Source organism: Urocampus carinirostris, chromosome 18 (genome assembly GCF_059441175.1).
Source record: "Urocampus carinirostris isolate Australia breed hairy pipefish chromosome 18, RoL_Ucar_1.0, whole genome shotgun sequence".
Lineage (NCBI taxonomy): Eukaryota > Metazoa > Chordata > Actinopteri > Syngnathiformes > Syngnathidae > Urocampus > Urocampus carinirostris.
Genome location: NC_142366.1, coordinates 10,346,977 through 10,364,698, shown reverse-complemented (window position 1 = coordinate 10,364,698; position 17,722 = coordinate 10,346,977). Strand labels below are relative to the sequence as shown.

Genomic DNA, 17,722 nt, shown 5'->3' with positions numbered 1-17,722 from the left:
CAATATAGTAAAATATATTAAAAACATTTGAAAATGTAACAATATAAAACATACTCCAGAAACTATAAAATCGTTTTTACAAATATTTTACATATTGTTATATACAATACAGTATTACATTTGTTATTATCATTCAAACAAATGATACTTTAAAATTATTTTTAAAATTGATAAATGGTTACAAAAATATCAATAGTTAATCAAGAGAAAATATTTATTAATAGACACAAATAAAAGAATTAATGTATTAAAATTATAAAAGTAGGAGTTTAAAAAAAATGTCAATGAAATAGAAGAACCAAGTTCTTACTCTATGAAAAAATGCAGAAAAACACCACACAAAGTGAGCATGTGCAAACTTGCAGCTTTAATCATGTTGTACAGTACCAGTTCCATTTTTTCCCAATATATTAATATGCACCCGAACCCCCCAATAAATAGAATTTCATTTTATCTAGGCTAATCAATGTATATGTATATATATTTATAATTTTTTTTGTCAACATTGAACCAGTAGATGCTGATGTCGATCAAAACGGAATCACTCCAAAAAGAAACATCGATTTGATTAGACAAAATTACATTTCGATAAAAGTGGCAGAAATTCAGAATAGCTTTTATGTACTGTAATCCCTCGTTTATCGCAGTTAATGGGGACCAGCAATATGCGAAAATCTGTGGATTTTCACCCTCCCATTTTTTAACATGCAGGCTCTGCTGTCCCCCGATTGAAACAACAGTCGACCGGGGATAATGGATCGTGGCTGCACAAGTGCTGATTCAGAAATAACCGACTGGAGAAATTGGATTATGGTTTAAACAGTGCAGGACACAAATTTGCTCTCTTGTACCCTGTTTTCAGGAATATTCGAATGGGGATAACGGATCATGGCCAAAACAAGGCATGCCACTAATTTGCTGTTTGAACTTTGCTCCTTGCAATAGTTGACTGCGGATAATGGATTGCAGTGCCATCACACTGCAGGTGGGCTATAATGGCACGCTTCAGCAGCAAAAGCCAAACAAAATATATAAATATGGTCTGGTGCCCCTGATCTCAGCAATAGTTGACTGGGGATAATGGATCTTGGCCACAATTGTGCATTTCATATTATGTAGGACAAAAATTGAATGCCTCCTGACAAAAGTCCCTAACACCAGCTACTGGAGGAGCACATTTCATTTTAAGTGTAAATAATAGCAGAAAGGAGCTGCCAGGTTTGACAGAAGGGTGCTCAGTCGGTCCTGATTGCAACAATATGCAACCGGGGATAATGGTTTACAGCTGCATAAGTGGAGTTCACTTTTAAGTGGACAGAATGGCAAAAAAGAGCTTCAGGCCTGACAAAAATGTGCTCTGAAGGCCCCTGCTTGCAAAATCTGGGATAATGGATCACGGAAAATTCTTCAAGCCTTGAAGTAGCAAGGGATTACAGTATTTTGCTTTTTGGAGAATACGGGGAGTGGGATGGAGGGCAAAAGAGAGGGGGGTATTTTTGAAGTAGCAAGTGCGCCCCCTATGTGAGGAAACCAGCACAGTAATGAAGGCACTTCATTCTGAAAGAAGACAAATCTTGCACAAGAAAAAGAAAAATCACACACTTGGAACAGAACTTTTGCAGTTTTTTTCTTTTTTTTTGGTAACTAAAATATGACTTTGATAGAAAAGTACTTATTCATGTGTTCTTCTTAGAAACATGGGGTATTTACAAGGGGTCTTTTTTCTTGTGGGGGCGCCCTGCTACCTGTCCCTCAGGTTCTGCAAGTGGTTGTAAACGTCGTCCTCCTTGCTGAGGTTCTCGAAGATGGGGAGAAGATCCAAAAGCTCCGTGTCCGACATGTCGTCGAACCACGATTGCACCGGCACCTGATTGGACAGACAAAAAGAAAAAATACAAACATTTAAAAGAAAAAAAGAAGACCCTCTGCCCAGTTACCCGACAATTGGTCAATTGGCAAAGAAAGTCCAATCCAAAAAATAAAATAAAAATGAAAAATCCACTTTTGTTTTCAAGCCCCAGTGTTTAATAATTGACGGATAGAGCAAGGGCCAGGGCCACAGAGCACAGCGTGGCGGCAGGATGCCAGACAAACCTGGCGGAGACCTGAGTGGGGATTCCACGGTGTAAAAGAAATACATTTCTCCATCTAGGATTTTTTATAAAAATGAACATTGGTAGGATAGCTTATGTATTTTGCCTAGTATTCAGATTAATGTTTTTTCAACTGGATGATTTTTTTTTGTACTACTGGGAGGCACTAAATATTACACACTGTCCCCTTAAGTGACCAAAAACCTATTCTATTATACATAGATTAAAATTTAGACATAGTAAGGCGCCCGCTTTGAGACTGGGAGGTCGGTGGTTCGCGCCCCGGCCGAGTCATTCCTAAGACTTAAAAAGTGGTCGGCGGCGCCCTCTGTTGGCTGCGGCTGCATCGGCTCGCTACAACGGGTCAGGTGCAATCGACATTTCGTTCTGTGTACATTGTTACACAGAATGACATTACAAGGAAATTATTATTATTATTATCAATTAACTTGTTAATTTTTTTTCATCAATTTGTCATCAAGACTTCTTGTGATTGAGGGATGAAAAAATAGACATGACTTGGGTTTACTCCCTTCCACTCTGTCTCTCTCTCTCTCTCCATCTCTCCTTTTCTTTTTTCTCTTTCTTCTTACTCTGTCTCCTTTTCTCTCACTATTTCTCTTTTTTATCTCTCTTTCTTTATCACTTTCTGTTTTTTTTCCTCTCCTCTCCCTTTTTCTTACTGTCTCTCTTTTTCCATGCATTCTCTACCCCTCTTTTCTCTCTCTTCTTTTTCTTCATTTCTCTCTGTCTTTTTTCTTCTCTCCTTTTCTCTTCCTCTTTTTTTATGTGTTCTCTATCTCTCTCTTTCTCTCCTTTTCTCAGTGTCTCTCTTTTTCTCTCACCTTCTCTATCTCTGTCTTCTGTTCTTTCTCTCCTCCTTCATTCCTTTCTCTCTGTCTCTTTCCTTTTTTATTTCTACTCTCTGTCTCTCTCTTTCTATACCTCTCTCTCTTTAATCTACTAGTTAGGCCCATGAGTGTTTTTTGTATCATGGTTAAAATGAGTCTGACACCTCTGGTCTTAGACAATACAGTGCTATCTGGTGTTCAAATATTAGACAATGTACCTTTAAGATTTCACTCTGGCATACATTTTTGGGCAGATTAAAAACAAGTTGAATACTAAACAACAAAGTATGTACTGACGGCGTTTTCGGGATGGAAGATGTAAGAGGCGGGCGAGTTGTCGACGATAATGACTTTAGCGAGTTCTCGTCCAAGCCGGCTGAGGTCTTTGACGTAGTTTCCTCTGTGGAAAACACAGGATTCCCTGAAGAGACGGGCGCGGAAGACACCCCAGCGGTCCAGCAGGTCGGCCACCGGGTCCGCATACTAGGAAATGTCACATTTTTACAGCTGAAATTAGCAAATACACTTCAAGGCCTAAGATATGACGCTCTATCTATTTCATACTTTAAGATTGACACCGCTCAAAAGCGTTATTTGTGTAAATTAGTGAATAAAACATAACAATGTCACATTTTTACAATCGAAATATAGATATTTCAAGACATTAGCAACACATTCCACTTTATTTATCGCAGGGGTCGGGGACCAATGGCTTGCAAGCCAGATACGGATTTTTTTACAGGTACATACGGCTCACGCAAATTTCAATTATAGCATTACAATTCTTATTGACTCAAAGTCGGGTCAAGTGCTCACCTAGCCAACAAAGCACTAAAAAGGGGACGATTCGGTCCAGTATATAAAGGAAACAGATTCCACTCCAGTTTACAGTCAAGGTGTCACACTAACAGACCCCGTTTTGGCTGTTTGTTGCTAAGGAATCCTTTTTATGGAAGCTCGTTAAACAATTAAGTTCACTGTTGAAACACTTGGTGATGAAAACCCACAGAAGAAAAAGTAAACACCCGGAAAAGCAAGCCAAGCGCACAGAGCAATTTGATTGGGTGAGCAGTAGGGGTGGTCAGAGCTATGCGCACAGCACACTTCTCTATGCCCAGCGTCGTCTTCACCGGAAATAAATACTTCAATATCCTCGTTTGCAGTATTTTGTGACATTTACAAAAGAACTCCGCTTGCGTCTTGATTTGAAACCATTATTCATAAAAAAAAAAAAAAGAAAGTCAAAATGAGCCACAGTTGTTTTGTCCGAGCTGCGTGCTTTGGTCATCTAAAGCTGTGTGGGGGGAGTTTACCTGCCATCTTGTACAGTGTGCGTACCTTTTTTGCCTTTGCCTGCTTTTAAGTATGTGATTGTGACTTTTCCTTTTGTGTTTTTCGCTGTGTGCCTCACAATTAGTATAATATTGTCCAGATGGCTCCCCGTTAGTGTGCGGGATCCCAAAGGCTTCCAGTTTTGTTTGGTCTTGGTTAGCCTCGTAAACAGTCGGGTAGCTTGCTTGCCTGCCGTGCTCATAGTTTTTTTCACCTGGCTGGGTTCGTGTTGGTTGGCGTGGTCGTTTTCTTGTTGTTGACTTGCGGTTACCCTGGCTGCTTACTGCATGTTTTTGTTCTGCCAGCCTCCCCTTTATTTCAGACAATCGGTCCCAGTTCAAACTCTATAACATCTGGCTAGCCTGCCGTGATCATTTTGTATATTTAGGGATGGGTTTATGTTGGTTGCCATTGTATATTTTTTGTTGCTGGCTCCCTGTTACCCTTAATATTACAGCGAGAGAACATTGTAAACCCTTTTTAAACCCTTTTTTAAGAGCATGCAGCACAATTCCCCGCGCCTTACGCACTACATATCTTAGGTTCGGCACAATATCACAGCTGAATGTTGCCTACCTTGGCTAAGCTAGCTGTGAATAGGACACATTCAAACAGCTCCCCCATCCGCTGCAAGAACTCATCAACATGAGGCCTCTTCAGCACGTACACCTGCAACACAACTTAAGTGTATAATAGTGCGTACAACAAATTAAAATAGAGTCAGTTGTCATCTTGACAGCTGTCACAGGTGTAGGAATCCGGTGCGTCTCGTTCATCATCGGGTTTCCCAATGAATTGCGGCCGCCCCCGAGAGCAAGTAATCGAGAAGAGGCCGCCTTTGACACAAAAAGCCTATCCTGGATTACTTGAACCCGGTTGCAGCTGAATGTGGGCACACGGCAGTCAACGTTAGCTGTCAACGTAAGCAAGTACCTGATGAACGGTTCCATCAATCTCCACAGGGACGATGAAGTCCGCGTTGCTGATTGGCTGAAAGTCACATGACAAAACAAGACGTTTTGTGTGAGCCAACAACCGCCAAAAAATGTTCAAAACAACAACAAAAAAACCTCATACGCCATTTGTGCTATCTTTGAAAAATGTCAAAATTATTAAAATACACGTGTTAAAATTTAGATAAATATATAAGGTCTTCAATGATCAAATAAATATTAAAAAACGTCATAGTAGTACTGCACTCGTCTTAGTACCTAAAAAAGTGCAGTCTAAAAGCCCTACAACAGGGGGCACTGCGGCTAAAGAAATTATTGCATTGCTTCTCTTACCATTACTTGTGTATTTTGTTGTAATATATGTAAATCAAAGTACCATAGCAACGGCAAAATGCCATTATTACTACTATTATCATTATGAAGTAAAGCATATTATAAAAATACTGAAATTGCAAATATTGCTCATTAAAACGCGACATTAAAAAAATAGTAACCAAAAATTACAATAAAAAAACAAAATATTTTTTATCAAATACAGTAGTTATATTTTTTAAAGTACTTTTAATTGGATCAGTCATAATTACAGTTGTTCATTTTCCTCGGTGTAAAAATTCATATTATTTAATTGCATATAATGACAAATTATTGTTGATCAGTTCTTTATACAATATATGCTAGAAATTGAACTAAAAAGACAATTGAAATTTTAAAATACATAGAATAAAAAAACTTAAAAACACACCAACATCAAAACAATAACAAAAATAATATTATAAAATCTTAAACCATTCACAAAACTTGATTACCTAATTGATGACGTTATTCATTCAGAGTTCTTTTTCATGGCCAAATTCGAGCACTTTTTAAAGACTTTCAAAGCCAATTTTCCAATAGCATTACAATAAGAAATCCAAGATAGATGGACAGAGAAAAAGATAGAGAGAAAAAGACAAGAGTGAAAGAAAAAGGAAAACAGGAAATAAATAATGAGAGAAAAAGACAGGGAAAGAAAGATAGGTAAAAAGAGAAAATAGAGAAAAGGAGAAAAGAAAGTGAGAGAGAGAAAGAGTAGAGAGGAGTCAATCCAAGTCATGTTTAGTTGTATAGTCTTTAATCACAAGAAGGCTCGATCAAAAGAACGGGAGCCTCAACTTTAGTTCTAACCCTAGCAGTAGTTCAGGAGGTAGAGCGATCGCTTTAGGATTAAGGGATCCCAGTTCGAATCCCGGCTTGTCCATGTTACATGTCGAAGTGTCCTTGGGTAAGACATTGAACCCCCAATTACCCCCAATAAGCAGGTTAGCGCCTTACATAACTGCACAGATCACGGCCGCTATTGGGAAATGCGAAGCACAATGTAAAGCGCTTTGGGAAGTCATTGACTTGAAAAGCGCTATATAAATGCAGATCATTTCAATGCAGATCATGTCTAACCTTATTTCGGAACCCTAAAATCGGTTTAAAACCCTAACATGCAGCCCAATTCCTAGCTCCACACCTAACCCTAGCTGTAACTCTGGCACTAACCAGGTTTAAAACCATAATCCTAGCTCTAAACGTATTTTGGAACCCTACATTAAACTTAGAACGCTAATGTGGAGCTAAAATCTAAGTTCATAACCCTAAACCTACACCTAATTCTAGCTGTAACCCTAGCCCCTACCCCATTTCAGAACCCTAAACTCATCTTAATACCCCAATATGGAGCTTAACCTTATTTTATGATCCTAACCTAAATTCTATTTTGGAACCATAAAAGAAGTTTAAATCCCTTAATTGAAGTCCATAACCTAGCTCCTTTCTCCTAGCCCGGGAGTCAGCAACCCTGGCGCTCAACCAAAAAAGATATATAATATATTTTTCTTTTAATATGGTTTCTGTAGGAGGACAAACATGACACAAACTAACATTTTCCAATCCACTAAAAAAATGTGCGGGATAAACAATAAATTTCATATACTTTGAAGCATCTCTCCTGTGCTTGTTTTCCTTTCTCTCCCGTGTTTCCTATGTTAAAGCTGAGCGGACCCCAAGCTCCGCCTCTAACGCTACACTCTAATTTCAACATTGAAGTCACATTAAACAGATGGGAACAAAATCCTGTTATAGGCCCTTTTCATTATCAAAGTAGTTGTATTTATAAAGTGATTTATGATTTTTGTCAATGTGTATTTGAAACGATGGCCCGACAATGGCTGCGTTGATTTGATATCAAAAGAGAGAGAGAAGGATGCTACTGCGTTTTACCCATGCACTGACTTGCTTGACATGTGCACAGAAATTGAACTTCTACTGTGTCATATTTATTTAATGTACTTTACCTTTTCAAAAGGCTGCCGTTTTATTTTATATAAATGCATGCTTAGTTTTATTGCACTCTTTTTGTTGCCCAAATAAGGGGTTCATTCCATTTTGTTGTTCTTTTGAAAATATTGTATTTCTTTATTGCGTTTAATTGAGTTAATCAAAGCAATAAAACACAGGGGGTGCATCATTCTTCATAGGATGATAGTAAACTGACAAATAATTCACTTAACTTGTTGCGTAACCATGCTTAACATGAACTTAAAGCTTTTTCATTCGTTCTCCCGATAAACTTATATAAAAACCGACGTGGTTAAAGGCAACAAACACACACCACCCACATTTGCTACACTAACATAGCTAATATAGATATAAACAGCATGTGTTGCATTCGTTATATGGCTTTTAATTTCTTGAGGATCCAGACGAATTTGTTTTGTTTTTTTAGTTAAATATGGCTCTTTCAATATTTTGGGTTGCAGACTCCTACGCTCGCCCAAAACCTCACTAAGAAACATGGGAACAATTTTAAGCATTTACAACCACTTCACCTTAAGTTCAAGCACTTTCAAACCTTGAATGTACAACATTAAAATTAAAGCATCATCAAGGATTTCGAGCACCCGTACGAACACTGCACAGCACTCACTTTACTCTTGTTATGTAACGCACCCGTTTGTGCTATCCACGTGAGCTTTTTTCAGTTTTCTTCCCCCAACCCTCACCCCCCACACTCCGTTCAGTTCCTAATTTTCAAGCTTCCATCGTCTGGAACCTGCCAGGCGTCCCAACCGGACATCAATCAGCAGGGAAGTGTCTCGCGCTTTTGCTTTAAATTCATTTCCTGTTGATTTATGGAGTCTGAACATATATTGGGGGGCGTGGCTGCAGAGTGAGTAAGTGGTTTTGGGTGATTTTGGACGGTTTGCAGTCTCGTGATGCCCCGCATGTGACCGTGTCTTATGGTGATTTATCCCAAAACGTACAGCTATATTGAGAAATTTTATTTTATCACATAAAGGGATAAGCGCTTAGGAAAATGTCCGAATGCTATGGTTATGTTGGTGTAGAAAACACAGGGTACTCCTCTTGTTTTAAATTGGCGTAAAGAAAAAAAATACTCGTGAGGCCCCAACAACAGATTCAACACGATGCAAACATTGGCAATGCATTAATTCGGAATAAACGACGGAGGCGGGGTTTATTTGTATTTTACACATTTAATATTTAGTAAAATAATATCTAAAGTTATAGAAAAACAAGAAGTAAATAATACTAATCTTTTAAGAGTGTTTTTTTAAAAATACCTTGAAGGAGCTGTGAACAAGCGTTTCGTCCAGGTCGATCACCACGCAGTTCCTGCCGTAGTCTTCGATACTAACTTCAGGCAGGAGGAACTTGTCTGGAGGCTGCGAAGGCAAACAACACACTTGAAAAAATTCTGAATTATGCAGACATCCGAGGAAAAAGACCGTCACAAGCTGTCAATGCAAATGAAGAAATGAGGGTAAGCCGTTAGTGGAAACAGCTTTTCCAATAGCCCTTAACTTTAGAGTGTCGACCATAAATTTTCTCTATTCGATTTTAGTGGAAGTAGTTGTTTTTTTGTGTATGTTGTTTCTGTGGCCGTAGCAGTAGATGCTGTGGAATTGGTTGACGTTGTTCTGATCGTAGTTTTAATGTTTGGTTGTTTATTTTTTGCCGTTGTGGATACTGTTGTGATTGTTGTTGTGGTTGTTGCGGATATTGTGATTGTTATGAATGTTGTTGCTGTGCTCACTAATGTGGTTGTGATTGTTGTTGTCACAGATCCCGAGATTGTTGTAATTGCTGTTTTTTAAGAGTTGTTCTTGTAATTGTTGTTGTGGTCATTGCTGCTGTTCTTGCTTGTGTGGTTGTTGCCGTGGTATTCATGGTGGTGATTGTTGTTGTAACTGATGTTGTGGTCTTTGTTTTTCTTGTGTTTACGGTTGTTTTTAAATGGTCGATAGTCTGCAGTTATATAGCGCTTTCAAGTCACTGAAGACCTCCCAAAGCGCTTTACTTCACGCTAAACAACTCACACACACACACACTCGCACACGGAGAGTGGCGTCAGCCGTGCAAGGACACTTCAACATTCAACTCGTAACCGGGAATTGAGCCTGTGACCTCTCGTTGAAGTTGCAATGGTTTTTGGGGTTATTGTTGTAATAGTTGTTGTCGTTGAGGTCATTGCTGCTGTTCTTGCAGTGTTATTTGAAGTTGCCAATTTTAATTATTGTTGTGAATGCTGTAATGATTACTGTTGTAATGGATGCTGAGGTAGTGGTCTATGTTGCTGTAATTTCTTCTGGTTGTCGTCTATGTGGATGTGTTTGTTGTGGTGGTTGTGATTGTTGTCGTTGCTGTGGTTTTTTTAAATGTTGTTGTGATTGTTGCTGCCATGGATGCTGTCGTAGTTGTTTCTATTGAAGTGTATTGCCGTCAATGAGGATGCTACAATTGTTGTCATTACTGTGGTTTATGGGGCTGTTGTGATTGTTGTTTTGGTCAATAGTGCTATACTTGCTGTTATGGTTGTTACTGTTGCTATGGTTGTAATTGTTGTTTGTTAGTAATCAGATATCACGCTAGAGCAAGCTCGAACTCGTCAAATTGTTGTTGTCGTTGATGTTGTGGTCTTAGTTGCTGTTGTTCTTGTTGATGTGGTTGTGTTTGGTGTGGTGGTAGTTGTGGGATGTTTTTTCTTGATGTAATTGATATTGTGGTCAGTTGCTGTTGTTCTAGTAGTTGTTGTTGTGCTTGTGTTTTTGTGGTGGGTGGTTGTAGTAGTTGTTGTGGTTGCTGTGGTTGCTTGTTTTGATTGTTGTCGTCGATGTTGGCGTTGTTATGATTTTTGTTGTTTTTGCTGTGTTAGTGTTGGCTGTGATGGTGGTTGCGATAGGCATTTTAGTCCATCTTGTTTGTAGTTGTCGTAGTGGAAGTGTTTGTGGTGGTAGCCATTTTTGCTGCGAATAATTTAATCAAAGTAAATGATCTTAAGATAAAAAAGAAAACTCCTAAATGAAAAAATATATATATTTTGTTAGAGCCAGCCTATCTTGTCGTGCTTGTTTTGAATCTACTCTCCGAAAGTAGCGACTTTATGTGACCCTGCGTAGACTTGGCCTGTGATGCCTTCAGGGACCGGTTGAAAGGAAGGGAAAAAAAAGGGACTCGGTTGGCTGCCAAACGGACTGGAGACTGACAGACGAGCCTGACGTGACAGATGGTGAGGCCGCAGGGGGCAGGCGTGTGCACTTGAACACACACATTCTGCAATATAGGAATCCGCTGTTTTGCTTTTGTAAGTGACAGCGGTGCTCTTAACGTGTCATAGCGGCAATTCATAGCAAGCAATAAGACAGATGCATTTAATCAAGCTCCGGAAAAAGATCAATTTGTTGATGCAACGCGAAGCCAGACGTCAGTCGTGCTCAAAGGAAAATCAATATGTACTGTATTGTCGTTTCAGAACTACAATGGCACAGAGGTAGCATGCGGACATCCGCCAAAATCAGGATATCCTTTTTTTCTCCGCTTTTTTGTTTGAAGAAGACCATTTTTACCTGATGTTATCATTGAACCATTTATTACTTTCTGACACAATTACTCTATTTATTTGCCATTACTTTAATAATGTGTTGCATTTATGTACTGTACAGTACGCTGTAAAATATTCATGCATTTATATGCAGGGTTTTGATTTTAAGGACTTCCAAAGCCATTTTTCTAATTTCTACAGTACCATTAAAAGAAAAGAATCCAGTATAAATCATGTATTTTGCATGATCACAAATATATCTGCGGATTACATAGAGATCGTAAACGGACTGTGTTTTTGTAGCGCTTTTAATCAGTCACTGAAGACCTCCAAAGCGCTTCACAATGTACTTCACACTTTACCCATTCACACACACTCTCAAACACGGATAGCCAAAGGGAGCCACTTAAAGCGGCAGGTATTTTAATCTTGCATGTGCATTTATCAAGATATAGGACTTTTAGATCTTGAATAAATGGCAAATACACAATTGTTTTTGATACAAATCGCTACTCATATTAGGTGTAGGGTAAAAATGACGGTTTCACTTGTGGGTGGTTCTTCCTGTTACAATTTACCATTGGGAAACACTACCATCATTTTTTGCATGGCCCATAATAAATGTCCATAATATAAGTAATCTGCACTAATACACCTTTGCTACTTCCCTATTTAAATGTAGCATCCACCTGTCCTCTTGGGCGCGACACATACAAACTCTGCCTTTGATCTTGAAGGAAGAAGAAATGCAATTGCTAGGTGACGGCACCTGAAAGCAATGTCGGCGTCACGTTTAAGCAGACTTGCTGAGAAACATGGCAACAGTTTTAAGAAATTACAAGCACTTCACCCATTTTCAAGCACTTTTCAATCCTTGAAAACACAACATTAAAATCTAAGCATTCTCAAAGATTTCCAGCACCCGTACAAACCCTGTATATACAGCTGCAAAAATAACAAAGCTGAGATTTTCAGTATTGATTTGATTGTTGTTGCATGTTGCAGTGAAAGCAGAATATCCCCATGGCACAATTAATAATGGCACTTTCTTTTTTTTTCCTTATTATTTTTCTCAAGTCACGCTCACCCATTAAGTCAATCGATCTCCTGAGAGACGCTGATCGATCAGAAAGGATGAGCAGAAACACGCAAGCAAAGAAAACTAAAATCATAATAATAATCATAAAAGTACATACACTGGGGGTGGGGGCAGCCTGCACCTGGTCACACTGGAGGAAGGAAACACAAAAGAGGTAGGAGAGGAGAGAAGTGAGCACATACACAAAATTAAAAAAAATAATCGCTGCAAGAAAATCAATATTGCAATCAACAAATGCACACAGACTGAAAATGGAGCACAGGGTGAACATCATTAAAAATACTACAAAACAGTACTCTGGCAAAATACAGCTGTGGTGGACACACAAATAGGGGCAGGGGAAGGTACATATTATTTTTAGGGGTTAAAGAGTGGTGAAAAAAGGGGGAAAGAGGCAGTCAATACGTCAGTTTTACCATAACAGCCCCCAACATGATGCTTTGGCTTATGAGTGCCTAAAATGTAGAGCTCATTCTTTTGTTTTTGACAAACTAAAGCAAGAGGTTTATTCAAAATGGGGAGAGAATATAATTTCAAATATATATAATTAAATATAATATTTTAAAAGTCAGCCACTGTCTAATTTTCAGTTAAAAGAGGGAGTTTTTCTTTTTCCTGGCTTGAACTAAACCTTTTTGATACGTCTAAAATAAAATAACAAGAAAACAAGAAAATGAATGCTCCATTTGCAAAAAAAAAAACATATGAATATATAATAGATTTTATAAATATTGAACTTGTAAACAATAAACTATAAAAAACTAGAGTCAAGCAACAGTAAAAAACAAGTAAAAACAATCATGAATTTGGGTTAATTTTCTGTATTATTTTTAGATTTTAGGAATTTTTTTAAGGTAAGCAAATTTGTATGTTGGACCTAATTGCAAAAAAAATGCTCATATTAATATTTTCCATTTTATAATATTTTAAGAAAATTAATCAAAAACGACAGATAGATCATTTTGCTCATTTTAGTGTTACTTTTCTACTTCTAGCACAAAAATAAATAACATTTTAAACAATTTAATCATTTTTTTTAATTTTAGTAAAATTAATCAAAATTTGTTGGCCAGCTTCCATATCAGAAAAATGCTACTCATTTAAGATTTGTTATCCTAATTAATGACAAAACATATAAAAAATATAATAAATATATTACAAATATACCGTATTTATTCACGTATAGCACACCTTTTTTTCATCCTAATAAGAACTCAAAGTTTGGGTACAGGTTATGGATAACGTTTTATGGTAATACTGTATTTGTGCAATGAGTGATCCGCCGAAAAATATCACTGACCACAACTGCAAATCATTGGATGCAACGGGAATTGAACCGGGTAACAGCGGTCAGAGAATCCTTACCAGTAGACCACCTGTGATATACTGTAAATTACATATGAAATGCATTGCATTTGATCTCAATTTTATTAGTATATATATAATATCAAGGTACCAGAGACAAATGTCAGAGAGGATGTTGGTATTGTGTTCATAGCTTACGTTGTCACGAAATTATATTAATCATGGCCGCACGTATTTAAGGTTTGTCAACTCAAATGCAAAGTTTGAGCCCCAAAAAAATGAAACAAAATTGTATACTGATTTTTAATCACTTTCTGTTTTCTCCCTTCTCTAACAATAATATCTGGTACGTGACTAAAAAAAGCGTAATAATGACGTAAGACAAAATGACTTTTCATACGCCATCTATGTTCCTAGTGGCCTCGTGGTAAGGATTCTGCGTTCTCGTATTTGCGTTCTGGGTTTGATCCCTGGTGCCATCATCATTAAAAAATTGTGGTCACCTATATTTTTCGACCTATCAATAACTACACAATTCCGTAAGCTACCGGTATAAACTTCCTATTTTCCAAATCCATAAGTAAGAAGGATGTTCAAATTACAGGTCAGTTTGTGGTTTTTAGGTGTGCCTTGTATTCCAGAAAAAAGGGAAGAGAAATCCCACGTTTTTTGCGGTTTATGGGGACCATAATCGAATGTGGAAGTGTCGCACCTTTTACAGAGAGACAGAGCGAGAGAGAAAGAGAAACAGAGGGAGAGAGACAGAGAGACAGAGACAGAGAGAGAGAAAGAAAAAGAGACATAGAGAATAAGAATAGTGGGAGAGAAAAAAACATAGCGAGACACAGCGAGACACAGAGAGACAGACAGAGAGAGAAGCACAGAGAGAGACAAAGAGAGAGAGAGAGGCAGACAATGAGACAGAGAGCAAGACACAGAGAGAGAGCGAGACAGAGACAGAGAGACAGACAAAGAAACAGAGAGAGTGGGACACAGAGAGACAGAGTGAAAGAGAGCAAGAGATCGAAAGACCATGAAAAGAGTGCACGAGAGAGCAAGATAACGATACATATGGAGAAAGAGCGAGAAAGAGAGAGATGGTTGGTTTAGTGGCATGTCAAAGGTGCGAAATGCAGATGACCAGTCTCAGTACAGTTTGAAAGACGCAATTATATAAATTGTCCAATCGGCATCGGAGATCTCAAGTCAAGAGGTGCTGGCCAATCGGCTTGAATCTTGGCTGCCCAATTGTCCTCACCATAGGAAGCATGCATTGTTGTTTTTTTCTTTTTTTTCTCTTTTTTAAAATTGAATGTCCAGTCGGCTTGAATCATGGCTGTCCTAAACATTCCTTTGTGGTGCGGGAAGTGTTTTTTTCATCCAATAACTTTTATTAATCACATATTTTTTTCTTCACAAAGGAGTGAACCAGCGATAACTGAAGCGCAAGTAGCAAGGGATCCCTGTACTTGACTTTGTTAGCGAGGGAGGCAGCCTGGTCTAGAATGGTAAACAAGCTCTGGAGTTCAGCGGGTTTGAAGCAGCTGGAAACGTTTGCGGTGGGTAAGACTTACGAAAGGGGAACAAAAAAATAAAACACACACACACATACATACACAAACAAGCTCCTGGCAACAGCGAGTGGAGGCCAGCAGCCATTATCACCTTGGGAGGGGCGCCGTTCTCCTCGGGAGGCGGCGAGGGCAGCGCGTGAGTTTTATTGTTGGCGGGCGGCGGCTCCACGCGGTATTCATTGTAGTTGCGGAAACAGCAGAAAAACGGGCTAAAGATGCTGCGGCCGCGCTGCTTTTTGAGGCTGCTGTTGGACTGGGAGACTGTCGGAGGAAAAACAAAGAGGGAGGGGTTTCAAGGTTATGTAAATGCCACTCAAGGAAGGTTCATATTAGAGCTGCATAGGGCTGTCACGATTAGGAATTTCTGGAAACGATTCACAGTCACACAAATAATCAGACTTAAAAAATAAGGTGTCTTTTTTTTCTCTGCAATATATGCTACAATGATAAGAAGAGTTTGATATTACATATTCTGTATTCCTTATTAAAAAAAAGAACAATATCAAGTCCAAAAATAATCAAGAAATCATTATTACCTCAACATTCTCTTCCTTTTATTCAAAAACTGCAACAGTGCACGATTTTAACCTTTTGAGTAACAAGTGAAGGTTGTAAGGTCTTTGACTCAACTTTTCAGTAATAAAGAGCAAAATTGAACAAAAATGAGGTGCACAAATGCTAATTTCAACACAGACAAAGTTAATGCAGCAGCAGAGCAGATAAATGTCTCTTTGCTTGGCTTCAAGTTTTAAGGTTTCAAGACATAAAATAATGCAGCTAACGGTAGTAGAGAAGTGTCTTATTTTCTTCAGGTTTGAAAACAAAGACTGGTACACAGTAATAGGAGGTATGTATAAACACAAGGAAGGTAATCGCGAATGTAAAGAATGTTCGTGATTATTTTTCATTCACCCGACAGCCCTGGGGCTGCAACAACAATTCGATTAAATAGATTATTAAAAACGTTGGCAACACAACTTTGATCATCGATCTGTTCACTGTCGTCTCTCATCACGCCTATTTAATACAAATGTGTTTATATCGAACTTCTCAGATACCAGAACTCGACTAAAAGGGTGGTATAGAAACATTCAATGTGCAATAATAAGCAAACATTGCAGTTATAAGTCGATAAAGACCAAAAACCCTTCATATAATATAAAGTTCATTAATCCAATGATACTATTGAGTTTGAAATCAAATTCCTTCGTTTTCTAATTTTCAGTTGTCGGGTAATGTTCTGTTTTCTTGTTTTTATTTTCAAAATGTCTTCCCTGCAAGGCAAAAAAATGGAACCGGGATAGGCACTTAAAAGCTTTGGCTTCAGGCTAATACCTTTGAGCCCATGATAATATACTGTATTATTTTAATATATAAAAAGCCACACACAAACTAAAAAACATCTGGCAAGGTCCCATTCCCCTCCGATGTTGCCTCTTTTTTTTTTGCACTTTTTAAAAAAGTATCTTACATATTTGTAGGTTTATAGTATACATTGCATGCATTTTTCTTTATTGCTCATTATTATCAGCAATCTTGACTCAGAGGCATGTTGGGACTCAGCAGATAGCAGAGGCGCCGCTGCTTACTGATTTTAATTATCCTTCCTTCTTCAGTGGCTCCGCCCCTAGTCGCTTATCCAATCAGAAGGCGCGAGGTGTGTACCATGTGAGACAGAAGGCAGGAGATCAGGAGAAAAAGGCATAGCTGTATCTGAGCCTAGATAATCGCCCTGCCCAAATAAATAAAATGCCGATACTGGTATCCGGGCAAATTCCCAAATATTAGTGCCGATAATTGTCCTGCCCTATAAACAGTTGACCTTTACAACATACTAAAAAGCAAATGACTACTTTTGAACCATCTCAACTTAGTTCAACAAAATTCCTTAGCGTAAAGATGCCACACGAAAGCTGCAAATGCCTTCATTTATCTAAATGAGGCAACGTGGACTTTTGAACCAAGATGACACAAAATTGCAAAATAAGTTTATATGAAATTTCTCAACTATTTCCGAATTTGTTCTTTAGTAAGGGTTCAGAACATTTCAAATAATTTTCAAGCGAAGTCGACATCCGACCACATAACCGCCTTCATATTGATGCCTCGTCCGTCCCCCGGCTCGCATCCGGTAGGACGTGGGAAGTACTTTGTTCTTGCTTTGTTTGAAGTCTACCGGCTTAATTTGGATGCTGCCCACGAAAATTCGAAATATACCGGTAATACAAGACGCAGCATAGAAATAATATGTTATTTTTGCATTATTAGTTTACGATATTGATCCCAATTTTTTTATCATATATTGTTGAAAATACTCCCCAAAAATACATACTATGATTATTTTTAATTGAGAAAACAAAACAATACAAGTATTCATAAATTGAAATTAAATATAAGGTTGTCGGTTGAAATGTTAGAAAAAATACGTATACATAAGGGGAGTTTTTAATTCTGTAATTTTGAAAGTAGTTTGAGCTACCATTCCAAAAAATTGAAAATTAAGATAATTTCATTTATATATATTTTAAAAAGATTGTACTTTTTAACCAAAAAGGACAGTGTGCAGTATTTAGTTCCTCCTAGTATTACAAACCTTCATTCAGTAAAAAAAAAACAATTTATTTGAATACTAGGCTAAGAAGATGA

The 17,722-nt window shown here is 38.0% G+C and overlaps 1 protein-coding gene across 2 annotated transcripts in view; it reads right to left on the bottom strand.

Annotated features, from left to right (window-relative positions):
* Window positions 1-344: 344 nt before the first annotated feature.
* Window positions 345-17,722, bottom strand: part of ctdspla (CTD (carboxy-terminal domain, RNA polymerase II, polypeptide A) small phosphatase-like a) — a 43,345-nt gene continuing 25,967 nt past the window's right edge. The window contains exons 2-8 of one of the 2 annotated variants that reach the window (XM_088322467.1): window positions 15,168-15,337; window positions 12,295-12,327; window positions 8,841-8,942; window positions 5,210-5,266; window positions 4,853-4,945; window positions 3,242-3,427; window positions 345-1,867 (exon numbers count right to left, since the gene is read on the bottom strand). In XM_088322467.1, coding sequence (XP_088178593.1) covers window positions 1,742-1,867; window positions 3,242-3,427; window positions 4,853-4,945; window positions 5,210-5,266; window positions 8,841-8,942; window positions 12,295-12,327; window positions 15,168-15,337 — 767 coding nt within the window. In that variant the 3' untranslated portion in view covers window positions 345-1,741. The remainder of the gene's footprint in view (window positions 1,868-3,241; window positions 3,428-4,852; window positions 4,946-5,209; window positions 5,267-8,840; window positions 8,943-12,294; window positions 12,328-15,167; window positions 15,338-17,722) is intronic. The other variant, XM_088322468.1, reaches the window with a different exon arrangement.